At 46.5% G+C, this 19,101-nt stretch overlaps 1 protein-coding gene across 1 annotated transcript in view; it reads left to right on the top strand.

Moving 5' to 3' along the window:
• The window catches only part of cbln2b (cerebellin 2b precursor), a 1,850-nt gene extending 1,625 nt beyond the window's left edge, over positions 1 to 225 (top strand). The window contains exon 3 of the mRNA XM_030349234.1: positions 1 to 225. This exon is cut by the window's left edge and continues 14 nt beyond it. Within this exon, the coding sequence (XP_030205094.1) occupies positions 1 to 184 (184 nt within the window). The 3' untranslated portion in view covers positions 185 to 225.
• The last annotated feature ends 18,876 nt before the right edge of the window (positions 226 to 19,101 follow it).

Genomic DNA, 19,101 nt, shown 5'->3' on the forward strand with positions numbered 1-19,101 from the left:
GAACGACTACCCGGTGATCTCTGCGTTCGCCGGTGACCAGGACGTCACGAGAGAAGCGGCCAGCAACGGGGTGCTGCTGATGGTGGAGCGCGAGGACCGGGTGTACCTGAAGCTGGAGCGGGGAACCCTCATGGGCGGATGGAAATATTCCACCTTCTCGGGCTTTCTGGTCTTCCCCGTATAATCCCGCAAAACCCCGCGGATTCCTGCCCCCCCCCCCCCCCCCCCCCCCAACCATCACCCCCCCCCCCCCCCCCCCCCCTCGATCCGTGGCGCACGTGACTCTCCTTGGTCTTCTCGGAGGTCGAGGGGAAGGGGAGAAGACCCCCCCCCCACACACAAAGACCACATCCCCATTTTATTCTGAACTGAAAGGAACGGGTCAGCCAAGGAAGCCGACGACGAATATCTGTATCTCTCTCTACACTTGTCTACTACTATATAGTCAAATATAAACGTTTCCTTGGAGTTTCATATATACACGTCAATCAATCAATCGATCAATCAACTTCAACGCAGTCTGGATGGTGAACCCACAGTTTGATCGGCCCGTGCGTTATGTGCGCTCGTCGGGTGTTTGGATTTGTATCGCTTGGAAAAACTAACTTTGCCCGAGAAAAAGGCACAAGACATAATGTACTTGGGGGAAGATGGACCAGAATAAGAGGAGATTTGGGAGAGGAGCGAGTGTTTGCCGAGCTGCAGGCTGCGTGTGTGATGCTCTGTTTTATGTTTGTATAGCCCTTTCGTTTCCGTCCAGGTGAGATGTGTGGGATTATTACGCGCATCCAGAGAAGTGCGCTAAAAAGCCTTTTTTTTGCACGAGTGGAAGATCTTTTTTTTTTGGTTTTGGTTTTGTGCTGTCCATGGTTGTTGCGTTTGGATGCTGAACCTCTTATTGAAAATAAGCCAAATGTAGGCCGCCTACTATTCAGAGTTTATTAAAAAGACTAAAAAAGGCGACATATTTCAGCCATTGGAGACGATTTAGAGCCCTTTTATTAAATAATATATTATTTATAAAAGTACATATTCCGATTACTTGTGTGTTCTCTATACATTTCAGATCTGCGTAGCTTTGACTGATTTAATGTTCAGTGACGTCGCTCACTAAATGTACATTGTGAAAATATTAGAAAAAAAAACAGCCCTTATATGTCCCGATCAATAAAATCTATTGTATGGTATATTTTAGAGGCTAAGCGCATCTATTACCATTACGCATTTGACACAGAGTGGAACAAAAAGATAAAAATCTGGAATGCCAGTAATGTCTTTAGATTTAGATAAGAAAGGGCAAAACAAACAAAATAATATATTTAATAATGTTTAAACATCACGGGGCTTACTTTCTGTGTTAAGGGCGACTTGGCCTCCTTTCAAGGTGCTAAAATTGTTGCGTCGTAACTTCGATGCGTCGATACGCAGTGCACCATTCCCCCCCCCCCCACATCCCCCCTACCTGAAGAAAATAAAGCACTTTATCGCAGGATTACGGTTCTTAGACCCACTCATAAAAAAAAAAAAATAATCAGCTGCAACAGTAAGCAGGCTAGTAGACATGCTCGCAGCCAGGCCACCTCGCAGAACGGCTCCAATAATGGTTTGATTGATGTCAGCAGGTTTCATGTATACAAGAAAAAAGGGCAGATGGAAAATATACATGTTCACCTCCGCCTCATCTTCCCGCTGACATATTTTTTCTTCAGTCTTCTTCCACCCCACCCCCCCCTCCCACCCCCAGAAGCAAAATCTAAATGACAGATTGGCCTACTGGGATTGCTATAGATTTCTGTTCATTAGTATGCGCTTTTGATTTCCGGGGTAGCCTACATGCTAGGCCTTGATTAGCATCCCCGGTCATACACCGAATGCAACACGTTTGATTTAGAACCAAATTTATTCACGACTCTGATTCTCAAACCCAAACATTGGACAACAACATTTTAACATTAACGCAACACCATCACAATCTATTATCGAATTTAATCCAATCCAATCCAATCTAATCTAATATAATATAATATAATATAATTACTGTACCAGAGAGGTTTCGAGGAATATCCCAACACAAATCAAAGTTTTTCCACTCAATCGTCGACTATGATGAAACCACATGAATGCATCATTAATCTTTCTTTCTTTGGCCTATCCATCGTCTCCATGTCCACATGTCCAGCCTCCAGACCCCCGGGTAGTTGGCCAGGGCTCATCGTGGCCAGCTGGGCGTCTCACTGTTCACCAAGGTCACACTGAAATGACCATTCCTACCTGGGATTTTGATCTCCATTTCTAGTGGACACTTTATACGGTTGTGAAATTCCAAAGGTGTTTGAATGAGAAGCGTTATGCTTTATGCATTTCCGTAAGGGCACACGGTTTGGATCAAAATGGTTCAGGGTCAAAGTGGTTTTGAATAACCATCATGGTTGTTAAGGTATTTCTGAAAAAACAGGCCTTCTTTTTACCAGGAGCGGGGCGAGAGTGCTAGCAATGTTCCCGCTCCTCTCTCTCAATGCGGTGGATTCTGTTCAGGCCGCCTCGCGGCCGAGTGCATTGTTTTAGTATCTGCTGTCTAATGGATCGTTCAACAGCAGCCTAATGCAAAATAATTGAGGGCAATTTATTAAGTCGCTGTTGAGGTTGCCTCTCTCTTTAAATACACGTAACTCGGGAAATGAGAAGACTAATTGACTGTGTGGCGTCAGGTTTAATGCTAAGTAATATAGAATGGGTGTCGATGTAAAAAGAGGTCTGTGGGAATCTTAGGGAGACCCGCAATGTATTTAGAGGCTCAGAAAATATGTAACAAACATTTCACACATCTAGTTAGAGCTGAAGGGGACACAAATTGTTTTTTCGTTTGACTCAACGATGGAAAATAACACAGGAGGTGTTACACGGAGGGAGCGTTTGCCATGCTCAAATATCAATAACGTAATCTACAAATTAGAGCATCTGGAGACCTTCACTCCTCCCCTCCTCAGGTGTCTACTGCCCAGAGAGGAGCGAGAAGAAGGGGAGTAGGAAGACAGGAAGGGATAGAAGAAGGCCTTCTTCTCCCTCCTATGTGGAGATTACGTGATCAGAGAAAGAGAGAGAGAGAGAGAGAGAGAGAGAGAGAGAGAGAGAGAGAGAGAGAGAGAGAGAGAGAGAGAGAGAGAGAGAGAGAGAGAGAGAGAGAGAGAGAGAGAGAGAGAGAGAGACTGATAGCAGGTTCATGCCAGGAGCATACAGGGCACTACCCGCTGCTCTCTCTCTCTCTCTCTCTCTCTCTCTCTCTCTCTCTCTCTCTCTCTCATCTCTACAGTCTCATCACTACGGCTACTGCGTGATTAGCATTAAATCGGTGTGTGTCAGAGTATAAACCCAACACGTGTCTGCACCCCCCCCCCCCCCCCCCTCCGCCCCCCCCCATCCCAAAAGTACAAAAGTACAATCAATCCTCAAACATGGCGGGTACTTTTATGGCGGCGCAGATGGCGTTCCGCCGCGCTTTGCGAGACTCATAAAGAAAATCCTGAACTAGGTGGCGGCCATAAAACGAAATAAAGTGCTCCGTGCTTAATATGTAGCCATTTGGAATAGATTCTTGTAACGGTTTTTCCTTTTGAAAGACGTCTCTGTTCGTCGGAGGGCTCCGGATCGTGTCTTTGTGACACGCGTGTTTCTGAGGGTGACTTTGTAGGGTGTCGCACCCTAGGACGCCGGTGCCAAGTCAGGTGATCGTCTGGCTTCACCGCGGGCCGCCGCAGCACACCGCGCTGCCGGGGCGGCACGCGCCCGGATTCTAAATTATGTAATAGACTTCAGAGAAACGTTTGCCGGTAGCAAGAAAATCATGGCAGTTACTCATCAATGGTCTATCTCCAGGAAGCCCACACAAATTCACACAGACACACACACACACGCACACGTACATGCACACACACTCTCTCTCTCGCTCACACACACCCACCCACACACACACATGTTCTGTTCATTCAGCGTCAAACACTCAAACAAAGGGGATCATATTTACAAGAATATCTTCAATCCACAACTTTAAATCCTTTTCAAAGTCGAACATATTAAAGTCTTTGGGTCTCAGCTGGAAATCTGCCTCTTGAGAATCAACAGAACTACAAGATTCCGCTCAGCTGGTGTCTTTGTTCGTCAGTGTCTGAGCGTTTCATTATGCTGTCGGTACATGTACACACCAGTAGGCCACAAAGCTAATTTATCACAGCGTTTGTTTGTTTGCAGGTAAAGCATCATTTTCTAATTACAGGGAGAATGAATTTCATCACCTGTGCAAACAAGAAGATTCTATCCTTGTTATTTCACCAGAACATCCCATACGTGTGGGCTATGTTTTAGGAGGAACAACAAATTTATCTGGGGAAACCAAATCAAAGAACAATTAAATCAATATTTCCCCATCATGCGAAAATCTAAATATAATTATCCTATTGTCTCTGTGTTTGAACATTTTCTGCGACGTTTCAATAACCGTGTTGAGGTTGCGTTTTATTTAATATAGCAAACACACAGTTTTGCCAAGTAAGCAAAGTGTGCCATTGTGGCGGTAGTGTGGTAGTAGTGTACATGCTCACTCCCCTTCCTTGAGCTTAGAGAGCATTGGAATGGAGCCCTGCTCGCTCTATGAGTGAAACACCAATCAGAATGCACCCTGTGGTGAACAGCAGCCAATCAACACCACTTTCACATTTGACGGTAAAAATATAGAATTGTCAGATAATCAAACTTATAACTTTAATTTATGCCATTTGCTCATGGATATAGAAGGAAAATGGACCTATAATCCCAAACTGTCATTTAGATAATCAAGAGTTACATATTGAGCTATTCTACCAGTTACTTCCACCCAAAGTCACACTGTATATCCACCTTATTCCGCAACCGTTCTATTTCCCATGATACACACTGGCCGGCTGGTTTTCCATTTCCGGTTGAGTGCTGTTTACATAGTGGCTAGCACATTTGCACCGCTAGCGAATTCCTTAAAGGCTACGGCAAGTTATAAAATTTACAACAACAGCACAAGGGGAGCCTGAACCCATCCTCTCCCTGAAGTACTACCAGCTACGTATTCTGGCTTCTAACCGGAAATGGGGAACCGGACTGGTCGTCATGGGGACGTCCATTGTTTATCCTGGAATAATGTGGCTACGGGGAAGGCCGTGTCCAAGCTAACCTAGGGGAGTGAACCTGAACCAACGCTCATACTCAGGGAATGAAGCATTACCTCATAAAACTACACTGCCTGAAACCAAGCTCCACAACAAACCAGGAACTGCCAGACTGGGGCACTAAGGAGAGGAAACACACGGAACACAGGTGAACACAGGTGACAAACTTTACGCTAACGACAACAGGAAACACAAGTAATGAGGGGGTTTGTGGCTGATCTGTAACATGCATGAAAAGAGAGGGCCCAAAGTGTGCTAATTATCTTACCAAAAGTAAGCTAATTAAAGCTTAAAAGTGTGCTAATTATCTTACCACTATTTACATACTTGTTACTTTGACGGAAAAAAAGCTTGTAGCGAATGGTATTTCATTGTTACACTCTATACTCTTCCATCGAGCACCAATGCATGTGTGTGTATTCTATTTAAACAAAGAGAACCTTGATTTTCACCTTTCTTCAACTTTGTGATTGGATATGAACTTTCTAAATTAGAACGAAATCTTCTAAACGAGGGTCCTCTTAGAAGCATTTATTTTCTGTGAATCTTCTCGTCTCCGTTGAAGCTGAAGTGTGATTGTGATTGCCACGTGGTTTCCAAAGCACTATTTTTATTCTGACAGCTCCAGGGCTCACCTACAGGTTATTCCCTGCAGATCTGTAATAACGCTTAGAGGCTCACTCAAGATAATATCCAATGTGGCATCGAGTTTACGGGAAATGAACACTGAATGTCGGGATTTATTGCAGATTTCCTTGTGTTCCAATGCTTTTTATACCATTTTACCGCCAGCTGAGCGTTACTAATTCTGCGGACCTCGAAATCGTAACCAGCGTGATGCAGAGCACCTCCACAGACAAACAACCCTCCATGAATGAAAGTGAGAGTGAAATATTTATCTTGAAATATTACAGCAGGACACTATGACAGGATGGACATTTAGTCAATTTTTTTTCTTTTTACAATCTTAATTATTTCTTTGCCAAGTTCACCTGCAGCAGAGCCCCTGTTGTTAGCGGGGCGCGCTAACTCGGCTGGTCTCCACCTAAAGGCAGCGCCGGTGAGCCGACCCAGGAGGCCTCTCCACCTGGATACCATGTGGCGCTGCCTCCTTAATAATGCATTTGTTTGCCAAACAAATAAATAGACGCGCAACACAGTCAAACATCAGTCACAGGATCTGCTCCTGTGCACAGGGAGGGCGAGAGAGAGGCCGAGAGAGAGAGGGAGACAGAGAGGGGGAGAGAGAGAGGCAGAGAGAGAGAGAGAGAGAGAGAAAGACAGAGAGAGAGAGAACCTGTTTATGCTGTATGCAACTGCCTGCGATATCCATACTGCTGAAATACGCAATTCTCCAAACAACCCCCTCTGAACCCACACATCCACACACGTCCGCACACACACACACACACACCACCATCCATCCATGCCCCCCCCCCCCCATCACAGAGCGTGTAGACCACCAAGAGCTACTTCTTGATGTAGTTGCTCCCATTCATCAATCTGTTTTACACACACTGAATCTGATCCGGGCCGCTTGGCAGTGTGGCAGGAGACCGGCACCAGACCCGATAAACAGCTGTAGTGGACCCCTTTCACAGGTCGTCATTAAACGGGTGATGTTATGTCTACCTGTTCCTATCATTTGATAGGTCTATACTGCTGCACTGCCACGGGCCTCGCTATACAACGGACCAGTAATTAATGTGATACGACAGTTTAGCGACTGTGAAAAGGCCCCACAGGGTGAAATAGAGTGCGTCTCATTATAATAATGACCGGGGGATGGCCTCTGCTATGACGGCCCTGATGAAACATTCCATATGGATAGGTGTATGGGACCAAAAGGCATGTGAACGCATGTGGACACAAACATACACAATCAGACACACAGACTCACACACAAACATACATACATAGATATTCACAGTTATATATATATATATATATATATATATATATATATATATATATATATATATACAGCACATGACATATTTTACAAGTATAGCCCTCCATGGCTTTGTTTATGCTAATGTTATAGATCCCCAAGAAGGATTGAAACCAACCATGGCAGCTTACTATTTGTTGTACGGCTAATGAAATTCTATAAATTATTCAATATTTCTAGCATTTCCCTTTTTCCCACTTTTTTTTTATTATGCGACCGAAACGCTATCACAGCATCGAGTTCCACAATTTCACACAGACCTTATGTCACCACTCACATTACAATGGATGTCTTTAGGTTTAAGGAGTTTAGTGTGTCACGATTACAGTTTGAACGTCAATGGAGGAGAAGTTTCTGGCCTTAACCAACAATGAACGATCTGCACTGAAACACATTTATGTGATTCTGGATATCTTGTAAGTGCAGGTGTCCACGGAAGATGAAGTCAATGACCAACGGCATGACCCATGATATTTAATCTCTTGTCTGCAGTCACAAATATGGAATTCACTGGTCGCACTTTTGAACTGCTAAAATATTCAACGCTTGAGGCTTATAAAACTCAAGCAAATTCCTAAACTGTATACAGCCAAATAAATATATTTATATCAAAAAGGTGTGAAATGCAAGACCTCTACCTCTCCTCTGATCCAGTTTGCAGTCGCTTTGATTGCCGCTACTATCGCCGCAGCCACAATGATAAACGTACCACAAGACGTACACGACATAACGTTTAAGATGTCCCCACATGAATAAAGACGGCTGAGTGATTAACAAACCCATTAGGTGGGTTCACCTTCTCCGTATTAAACACATGCTAGGTCACGAGGCTGTGAGCCAGCCATCCTCCCGTCAGCAGTATGCAAATCCTATTTACGGACGCTTTTATCTTTTAGCAACTATGATGATTTTTGAATATACATGTCCTTAATGAGCAGGATTGGAGTTGTTTCGATGGGGTTTATGGGTTCTTCAATAACGACACATTAGTAACGTAAAGAGATAGAACTTTACTGTTATACATGACGTGAGCTTCTTTCATATTACAGGTAACGTATATCTATCAGCTTCCGGCTTCAGCGGCTTACTTGACTCGTCTAACAGGAGCGCCCCCTGCTGTCAGCACGATAAGATATACAAAATGTGTTCTTATCACTTCAGGGGTAAGTGCGTCTTGCTCAGGGATCTGTACCGGTAGTCTTTAGACGTCGGGCATCGAACCCAAGTACCTTCTTGCTTAACCCTATCCCTGGGATAGTGGGAGGCTAAATTAGCCATATTAGAACTGCTTTGAGTTTGCTTTGAATCAAAGCTGTGGTTATGAAGCCGCCCGATATGGAGTCAGCTGAGGCGGAGGGCGATGTGAAAAGTGCACGTTGCTTTGGTACAGGAAGCAGGAGGTGCCCTTGGCACGAGGAGAGCTGAACCTCATCTCTCTTTCATGTTCAGATGTGCTGATGCGGGGGGGTTGGTGGAGGGCATTCGCTGGAGAAGAAAATATAGATGCTCGTTCTATATGATGCTGGTAAAATTAATACACACACACACACACACACACACACACACACACACACACACACACACACACACACACACACACACACACACACACACACACACACACACACACACACACACACACACACACACACAAATAAAGACGAACACAATACACACACAAACACATCTGCACACACATGCAAACATTACACAAACACACATAAACACACACAGACAGACACACACACACACACACACACACAAACATATAGAAATGTTTGTGTGTGCTCACACACATACAAACGCAAACAAAAACGCAAAGAACATACACACACACGCACACATGCATACACAAATGCATGCAAGCATAGACAAACCCATACACATACATAAACACACACAATCAAGTATGCAGAAACACATGTAAGCAGACACTCGCTTGACACACACACACACACACACACACACACATACAAACCACACACACAAACACACAGACACAACCACATTGAAAAATAATGATGATTTGATTGTGAATGTTTGGACAATTTCGCGATAACCGGTGCTGCAAGAATAATTAAAACTCCACAATAAGGGTTACTCATCGTTCTTCATGAAACGTGTTCTCGCGCAGACCAATTTCACCTCACAGTTCCGGCTTTGACCCCTGGCTGGAAAAGCAAGGCAGTGTATTGTACTCAGATGGGCGGTAAGTGGAGAGATGAGAGGGGGCATTTTAAGAGCCCCTTTCATCAGTCCGATGTAACACAGTGAATGGACTCAGCAGCCCCGTCGATGCATCATGTTTTACATCGCTTTATTAGTCCTTCAGTCCTTTCCTCTTCCACCCTCCTCCCTGCCCCCCCTCCCCACCACGCTTTTATTTTTCAAATATTCACTTATCGATAAATGTGCACGAATCGCTTCAGGTGAAATCGATGTCGCGGGCGCAGGGAGGAGAAGGTAGAGCGCGCGGCTCGCGTGGAGCGGAGGAACAGACGGGTGGAAAGGGGGGAGTGGGCGGCTGAACACGGCGTTCCACCTGTAGCGCTCGTCAGCCCCGGGGCAATGTGGGGGGGGGGGGCCTTGAAGAGCGCCGGGGGCCAGGCCGAGGGCCGAGGGGGGTGGCGGGGGGGGTTGATCTGCCATCGATCCACCGCAGAGTGAAACTCATCCATGTGTCAATAAGCACCTCGTGGTGGAGACTAACCCCCCCACCCCCCCCCCCCCCCACACACACATACGCACACAGACACACACAACAAATCACACACACATGACGCACAAGCACAAACACAACAAATCACACACACAAAAACACATGTAGACAAACAGGCACACACACATGAAGACACACAAGCACACACATACAGATGCACAAGCACTGGCACACACACACACACACACAAACACACAAACACATTTATTTGCATGCATAAAGCACCCCGGCGATCCAGATCCCACCTGCCTGTATGCGTGATGTTCATGCCCCCGCTCCCGGCCCTCTCTCCAGGGATATTGTGTTCTTGACGCCAGCCGATATCCCTGCCTCTGTGGGATAACCTAATCTACAGTCCGACGAGGATCTAACATTGTATTGCATAACATAGGCTAATATTTGGTTCTGCTGGATTGACAGTGCATCCCGCCATGACTTCCAATGGAGTCGATTCTGTTTCCCAGTATTCAGGGGATCCAGGTGATATTGGTGTCCCTCTCATCTCCCCTGCTGTTGTCGTGGCAATATCTCTATCAGAGTTTGCGTCTAAGACAGATGAGATATTTAGATGCAAAAAGCACACAATACATGTAGACAATTTGTGGTCATATATATTTGTAATAAAAGTATGAACAAAGAAACATCACAACATGCATCAACAAACAACATAACAGACATACACTACAATAATCTGAGGCCTCAGATGGGAGTTCGCCCTGCGTCTTACTTCATACTCTAAAGGTACGCTCGGCGAAGTCCGCTGAGTGACTAAAGTCAGGAGTTTTTACACACTTAGATCGGATCCTTGAGGGCAGTGGGCCCCCAATAAACCAAAAGCCTTTGTTAACCAGATGTTAATCTATTGATTGTAGTTCCTTAAGAGGTTGAGAAGGTGGATGAGGCTGTTCCTTATCACCTTTTGATTCTCTGCACTCCCCAGGGGGTCAAGGAAAACCGGCCCAAAGCAAACTACAGACAACACGGAAACGGAATGTGAAACCAGATTACATCACATGAAGCACTAAGATTTACATTTTAGAAGACCCTGCAGAATAGCAGGGTGGCAAGATCATACACGGTAGTATACAATAGTATACAAAACCAAAGTTCATAAGGAAAAACTTAACATGTGGATTTTCCATTACACTGTGCAGGGGGACATTGTGGTCTGCATGGTTGGTGCAGAAGATGGGGAATCTTTGCAAAAGGTAGACCAAAATAGAATAGTCAGAAGGAATCATGATTCTGATGAAAAATTACATAACAGCCGCGGTCAGAATCGTCTTGAATCTTCTAGGCCATATATTGTAAATAAATGTTTACATATTCATAATGACACTGTGCATCCTTATTTGGAAAAATGTAGGCATGAATCCTACTGATAGAAAAGGAGGGAAACAGAACTACCAGCCCAGCTCTCTGTCACTGAGGAATGAGAAACATCAAAAACATGCATGTAATGTATTTGCTTCAGTATCCAGACTGCAGTGGCGGAGTGGTGAGCTCAGCTGAATCTCAGTGTTAGTGGTCATATCTCAGCACTGTTGCTGGTCTATGCTATACTGGTAGTACTGGTTGAACTGGTGGTGGTCGTACTGGTAAAACCTTTTAATATGTATATTAGATAAGATGACATTAAATTAAATTTAATCCAATCCCATGTAGAAATGGTTGATATCAATCAATATGTAACTTTCCCCAATCATTTTTTTTCCTCCTTCTTCCTTCCTCATCCTCTTTCTCTTCTTCCTCCTCCAACTCCTTCCTCGTCTCCCTCGTAACTCATCTCACCCCCTCCTCTCTTCTCCCACTCCCTCCTCTCCCCTTTTCTCATTTCCATCCTTTCCATACTTGTCTTCCCTGTCCTATTTCTCTTCTTTCTCCTTCGGGGACATTCCTCTTCTTCCTCTGGACGCCACTGAAATTGGATCCAACGTCAGTTCAGATATACTCAAAGCCACGTCTCATCAGGGTGACTCCAACGTTTCAGCTATTTGCCAACAATGTCTCAGCAGCCGTGGAGCACGTGCCATGAGGTCATCCCCAGAGATGAAGCCACAGGGCTGGCCCCGGCTCAATACCTGCTTTGTTTGGAAAATCCTCAGGTGTCTTTACAACATAAATGTTACACCGGTAGATCAAAGACATTGACCTAGATTTCCTTCATTTCTGTTCTTCGTGAGATACAGAGGAAGCGGCGATACCTTGAGGCGTCGAGAGAGCCCTGATCCTGGGGGGAGTCTGTTTCAGCACCATCGTTATGCAGGGGATCAGTCCACAGACCTCGTGTGTTCATGAAGGCTGTCAGCCGGGGAGTGGACCCGGCTATAGCTTCGCTGTAGGTCTCCGTACCGCTTCAGAGGCGGGCTCTCAGTGACGGACAGGCCCGGGATAATGACCAGCGATTTGATGTAGCTAGTCATGTGTTCTCAGTACCCTATGCGATCCATCCTAACCCTTTCACACTTTCCTTGGAACAATGACGCCGCACTCAACATAACAGGTGGGGTCGGCCAGCACCGTTTCCATTGATACGTTTGGGCGTTCTGATTGCGGACAGAACGTTGTCTCCCTTCGTGTCAGCGGGGAGTTCTCCCATTCCCTTCAACGCCTCAAAGGCAAGTGCCAACTTCAATTACAAAGATTAAAAGGGTCATTGTTTTGTCACGCTCCTAATTAATAAAACCCACGAGCCATTTTGTGACAGCTCCCTCTTAACTTATGAAACCTTATTCCGACAACAGTCTAATAACCCCTATTCACTATAGTCTAATGATCGTGTTGCTTTGACTGTCCCTAGGCTGAAGAGAAGAGTTTGGCAAGAAAGGTATTCAGCTTTCAGAAGCCTCTTCATGGAATGAGCCTCAAAGCAAGCTGGGACGGAGAATGCTGGTCGCCCTGACAGAATACAAGCCAATGGTCAGACCTCGACCTGAAATGGATGAAGGTAAATCAAAGAGTTGCGAGGGGGGGGGGGGGGGGGTTCCATGTGATGCAACATCACTTACCCTAGACTTGGGGACCCCTGTGCACAAAGGCTAACGCTGCCCTTTCCCAGGTCCCATGGAAAGCCTTGATTAGTGTCAGCAATGCAGTTCAGAAATAAGTGCTAGTGAAAGATATTCAATGGTCAAGATCCGATAATTAGCACTGAACTGCAGGGAAATCTCTAACGTTCAGTACGCTGAACAAAGCATTTTTCGATTTTCCAAGGAGGTTTTTCTGCGTCATTAAACCATCAAGTGGGTTTTCGACAACTTAAAAACATGTTTTGGTTCCCGAAGAAAGAAAAAGAGAATTGAAACCCCATCTCTTCTGGCCCACTTCTGTCCCAGTCCGCCCCTCCCAGCCTGATCCGTCTCCATGGAGATCACGTCGCCCCTCTCCGTCTTCAGCATACCAGTGCCCGCTTGGTTTGTGACGCCAGCGCTGGCTTGAGGAATGATCTCTGCCGTCTCCCTGGCTAAACCCTGTCTTCAACACGCACGCACGCACGCACGCACGCACGCACGCACGCACGCACGCACGCACGCACGAATGCTTTCACACATACATACACACACACATACACACAAAAACATGTGACACACATGTGCCCGCAGAGACACCCCCCCCACACACACACAGGCAAGTACACTTTCACACAAAAACACACACACACGCACACACACACACATGCACAAACACACATAGATACGCGCCGCACACAGAGTGCCGCTCCAATCCTGGACTGTCTGAGCCTTGTAACGTCTGGAACAATCAGCTGAAAATGAAAGAGGACTGAGAACACACCATAATACTAAGAACAACGGGTTTTACGGTTTAGCAGAACCGAGAGACGTTTACTTCTTTGTAAAGACATTGCCTGAGTTATTTATTTATCTCCTGATCTGAGAGTTGCTTTTTCTGTTGTTGTCAAGCGAGATGATCATCTTTTGCAGCCAAACCGTGTGCTTTGCTCTGTAATTGTTACACCAAACTGTTCAACATGACAATGTTACTCTTTACACTTTTATGTGTGCATTTGCTATGTCCCTGTGACTATTCTTAAATGTAAGCCTTACCATTTCATCTTAGTAGCCACTTTGGAACATTTTCTAATGAGTAAGAATTGGGAATCTTTCAACGAAAGCAGTAACACAGGAGAGTAAGTGTGTTGCCTTGTTACCCGACGGTTGCTAGTTCAAATTGCTCGCCAGAGGATCAGGGTAAGGTCAGGGTTGAGAACCACTGCCCTAACTGCTCCCGATGAGCTGTTCGACGCCTTGCAGGGTTGACACCCCCGTGTGAATGTGTCTATGAATAGTTGTACGTTTCTTTGGACATAAGTGTTGACTAAAAATAGAAATGTAAAAGGAACCAAGACCACCTTCAAAGTAATGTTAAATTATATTAGCCTCACATACTGGATATTATTAGAGTCAACGAAAAACACAGCAACAACCTTGCTCTCTCTCTCCTTGGTGTTAGTACCGCGCTCGTTCTATCATCGTAGAACTGTTACTATACCCTCGCAAACTCTGTCAACAGCTGCCTCTCTGTCTGCAGCTCTGTCCGTCTGTCTGTCAAAGTTAACAACAATCAAGGAGAGGATGGTCTCAAAACTAAAAAATATAAGGAGAATCCAAAGCAGCCATCTTCTTCTTCTCCACGCATCCTGAATATTATTTTGTGTCCTGCTTCCTCCCTCCCGCCTTTCATGACACAAAGTTTAGCGGTGTTTTATTGTTTGTATTCATAAAGCTACCGTGCTTTTTCTATACCCCCCAACTGTGTTCTCATCTTCCTGCACGACATAGACGCACAAACACACACAGACACACACACACATGCACACACAGACATGCACGCACAGACACACACACACACACACACAACAACACACACAAACAGACACCACACACACACACACACACACACAACCACCCACCCACACATACAAACACACACGCACAACACACACAAACCGAGACACACACACACACAACAACACACACAAACAGACACACACGCAGACACACACACAAACAGACACACACCCACAGACACACACCCACACACACACTCGTGTACATACGCCTCACCTCTGTGTGAGCAGTGTGTGATGTGTGTGTTTTTGTTTGTGTTTCACAGTTACCCTGTATCCTTTTTCCACCTCCCGTCTCTCTCGCTCTAGCTCTCTCTTTTGTCTCTCCCCCCTCCCTCCCTCCGCCCCTCCCTCCCTGCCTCTCCCAGTGGTTCCACAAATGATACCTGTGCCTCAGAATTCCTTTTCTTCCCCCCTCCCAACCTCCCTCCCCCCTCCCTCCCCCCCTCCCTCCCACCCTCTGCCCCGCCCGTCTCTATACATATTTCGGGGGGGTTTACTTCAAAGACTGTGTTCTTTATTCATTCTTTTTTTAAGAGAAGTACCTCTACCTTTACCAACCCCTCCCTTCCCCCGCCTCCCTCATCCCTCCCCCCCTCCCCCCCCCCCCCCCCCCCGCCTTTCATCCTCACCAAGATGGAAGCCGTCGCATCGGGTGACGCCCGGCCTCTTAACTGGTACCGCGGGTAGACTCCGCCCACAGGGGCCTGTCATACTGAACATGTGGCACAGACACACACACACACACACACACACACACACACACACACACACACACACACACGCACACACACACATACACACATACACTCACACACGAAACGCCTCAACCTCACAGACGACGGCGCATGCATGAGCGCTTGGGTACGTCCACACACACGCATACACACAGGTGTGTGCGTGCGTGAATGCACACTTACCCACACACACACAAGCAGACACACACATGTATCTATACACCCCCAAGTGTGTTCTCATCTGCCTGCACCAACCCCACACACACACACACACACACAACACACAGACACACACACACACGTCTTCTCAAAGCACTCTGCTTCTCTGCATATATCAAGGGGCACCGATTCCCACTTCTTTTTCTCATATCCACAGGAAAAAAAAGACGGTAAAAAAATGAAAAGCTGAAAGCTTTTCTCAGTCATTTCCACCCACTTGAGCCGCCCACCCGGCGGAGGAACACCAGGACGAAGGGAGTCGGGCGAACGTGCGCCTCGCACCATTTCATCAATACTTGCAGTCGCTCAGCCCCCCCCCCCCCCCCGGGACCCCCGCCCCCACCCCCGCACCTCATCCTCGCTCCGCAGCGACCGGTGAGGAGGTTCTGCTGGAACCGGGCGCCGCACTGCATCATGGGTGATGTGGAGTGGGGGTCGGCGACGTGAAGCGGTCAGACAATTACCATGTGACCGTTTGAAGAGAGCCGCATGGGGGGCGGGGGGGGGGGGGGGGGGGGGGGCGGGGGGGCAGTATATGGGGGACACGCACATTTACAATCAGAGCATTCAGCAGAGGCTTTTATCCAAAGCGACTTACAGTAACTCCAAGAGAGTGAACAATATATCGCTGTGGGTACAGGAAGGAGGTTCATAGAACATGCAAGGTTAACCCATTCCCCGTGCACAACAAAGATAACGAGGATAAGACGCTACACAACGCTAAGTGTTATTTTTAAGTGCCAGGACGTACAACATACAATAAGTGTGTACGCTTGCGAAAACTTCTATTGGGGGCGGTAATTGCTGTTTAACTACTACTGCGTAACGTAGAAGGTGCATGTATTACAACGACTGTAGCGACTGGCTGACATATCCTCACTTGTCGTGAGGATATGTCCTTTGTGAGAAGGTTAGGGTTGTGAAACGTAGATGGTTGGGGATCAAACCCGGAACCTTTCAACCGGGAACCAAACGCCCGGACCAATGGATGATCCTCCTTAAGAAGCAAACAAAGATAAAGACCTAACAACGCTCAACACACACACACTCCTCACCCCCCCCCCCCCCCCCCCCCTCCAACCACAACACCAGAACTGTTTATTTATTTTTGTTGCACTTCCTTGTTGCGAAAGGTGTGGTTCTATTCTTTTTACCATTGTCGCCTTATCACCGGGTGGGGGCTACGTTATGTGTCTGCACCGTCACCACACACACACACACACACACCCCCGCCCCCCCCCCCACACACACACACACCCACCCACAAACACACAACAGTCCCCCCTGTGAATCAAATCAGGAGATTACAGCAACATTCAAACAGACCAAATTGGCTTCCAGGAGAGCTTAAATCAATCTAAGCTGAAAATTGGGAGAACAGCCGACATTGGGAAGGAGAGGGAAGATGAGGAGAGGAGGAGGGGGTTGTGATGGAGGGAGGAGAAAATAAAAATGAGCTGAAGTCTGTTTTGGGTAATGTGAGCACAAAATGCCACAGCATCAATTACGGCGTGATTGAGGAGGATGTGACTGCGCGCGTGCTGCCATTCAGAAGGCTAGAGCAGGGCATTGTGGGTAAACAGTGATTATGCCAAGCCCTCCAGATTGCGAATGTGCTTATTTACAATGTGTGACGCTGAACCGACAACAGCTGTATTACTGTCATGGCGTGTGTGTCCCATGTAATGCACCGCAGCACAGCTCAGAATCGTTTAATACCGCTTTATCTTCCTGACAAATGCTTAATGCAACCAGATTTCTTTTTAAAGAACTGAATTTATGTAAATGTTATGCGCCTGCTCAGTTGGTTTGCGTTTTCACTTCAACGGCATTTCTTTAATTATCGGTAAACCCAACAAGACGCGATGTTTGCCAACTATCGCTGACGATAATGAATGAATGACAAGAGGACAGAACACACACACACCTATGCAAACGTATGCATAAACAAACACACGCATGCACACACACACACGCACACACATACATTTATACACACACAAAAATAAATTGTGCCCAAGCTTTCGAAAGAAACCGCTTTCATGTGCTGACCCATTCTGTCTCTCTCTCTCTCTCTCTCTCTCTCTCTCTCTCTCTCTCTCTCTCTCTCTCTCTCTCTCTCTCTCTCTCTCTCTCTCTCTCTCTCTCTCTCTCTCTCTCTCTCTCTCAGCCCTTCTTAGTTAGGCTAAGTGATGGGCCATGGCATGGACCCTCGGTTCAAAGGACAGACACATCATTAGGGGCTGGGGAGAACAGGCTCATGCCTGGGGGAAGGCATGACAGTTTGTCACCGCCTCGGGGGGGGGGGGGGGGGGGGGGGGGGCCTTACCTTACCTTTACACCTTCCTCTTTGGACTTTCTGAGAAATCCAAGACAGCAGCGAGGACATCTTAATAGAACAGACATTCTTCCTTTGGCTCGTGTATTTCTTTTATAAACCGTCTCTTCCGAAAGAGAATAAAGGAATAGGGGGGTGTTGGAATTGGGGGGGGGGGGCAGAGGGATGACAGGGGAAGTGCGAACCGGAATAAACTCATACTAATTTACTGATGAGGGAGAACTGTCCGGATCAGAAGCCCTGCTTTTTAACTGGCTGTGGTAAACAATAAGGGAGGTGATCTTATGATCCAAACGGACCGTTGCATCAGAACACGCCTTCCTCAAAGACTCTGAACTACGCCGCGGCTAGCTTAGCATGCCCATAAACCGGTAAAACCATCCAAACATGGAGAAAGACATCCGAACGTGCCACGCAAATGCAATCAAAGTCTCATGATAGTGAATCGTGAACCATGCTGGATCTCCGCCCAGGCATGGATTTAATACAAAGGCTATCTTGTAAAATCTTACTCATCACCTACAAGGCCCTCAACAGCCTAGCCCCCCCTACCTTGCCGACCTCCTCCATCACCACGTCCCCTCCCGATTCCTCAGGTCCAATTCTGCCAACCTGCTACAAGTTCCACGGACTGAGCGACGGACTTGGGGTGATCGGGCCTTCTCAGTTGCTGCCCCCACCCTTTGGAATTCACTCCCCTCCCACATCAAAGTCTCTCCAACCCTCTCTTTTTTCAAATCTGCCCTCAAAACATACCTTTTCACACTAGCCTTCCCCCCCTAACTCCCACCTTATTCTTCATGTTTAACCTCTGTTTTTCTTTTATTCCTAGTCTGTCTTACATAGTTTTGATTACCATAGAGTACCATATTAAGCGCTATATAAATTTCATTTATTATTATTATTATTATTATTATCTTCCTGACGGCTCCATATTGTCTATGAACCTGAAGTCCTGCACTAACCACGAGCAGTTCCTGTGGCTCATGGCGTAGGGCAACGCGCTAGCAGCACAGGCTTAGGACCTCATCCCCCACGGAACGTATGCGGAAGCACGCAAATGCATGCCCTCATTGTC

Source organism: Gadus morhua, chromosome 23 (genome assembly GCF_902167405.1).
Source record: "Gadus morhua chromosome 23, gadMor3.0, whole genome shotgun sequence".
Classification (NCBI taxonomy): domain Eukaryota; kingdom Metazoa; phylum Chordata; class Actinopteri; order Gadiformes; family Gadidae; genus Gadus; species Gadus morhua.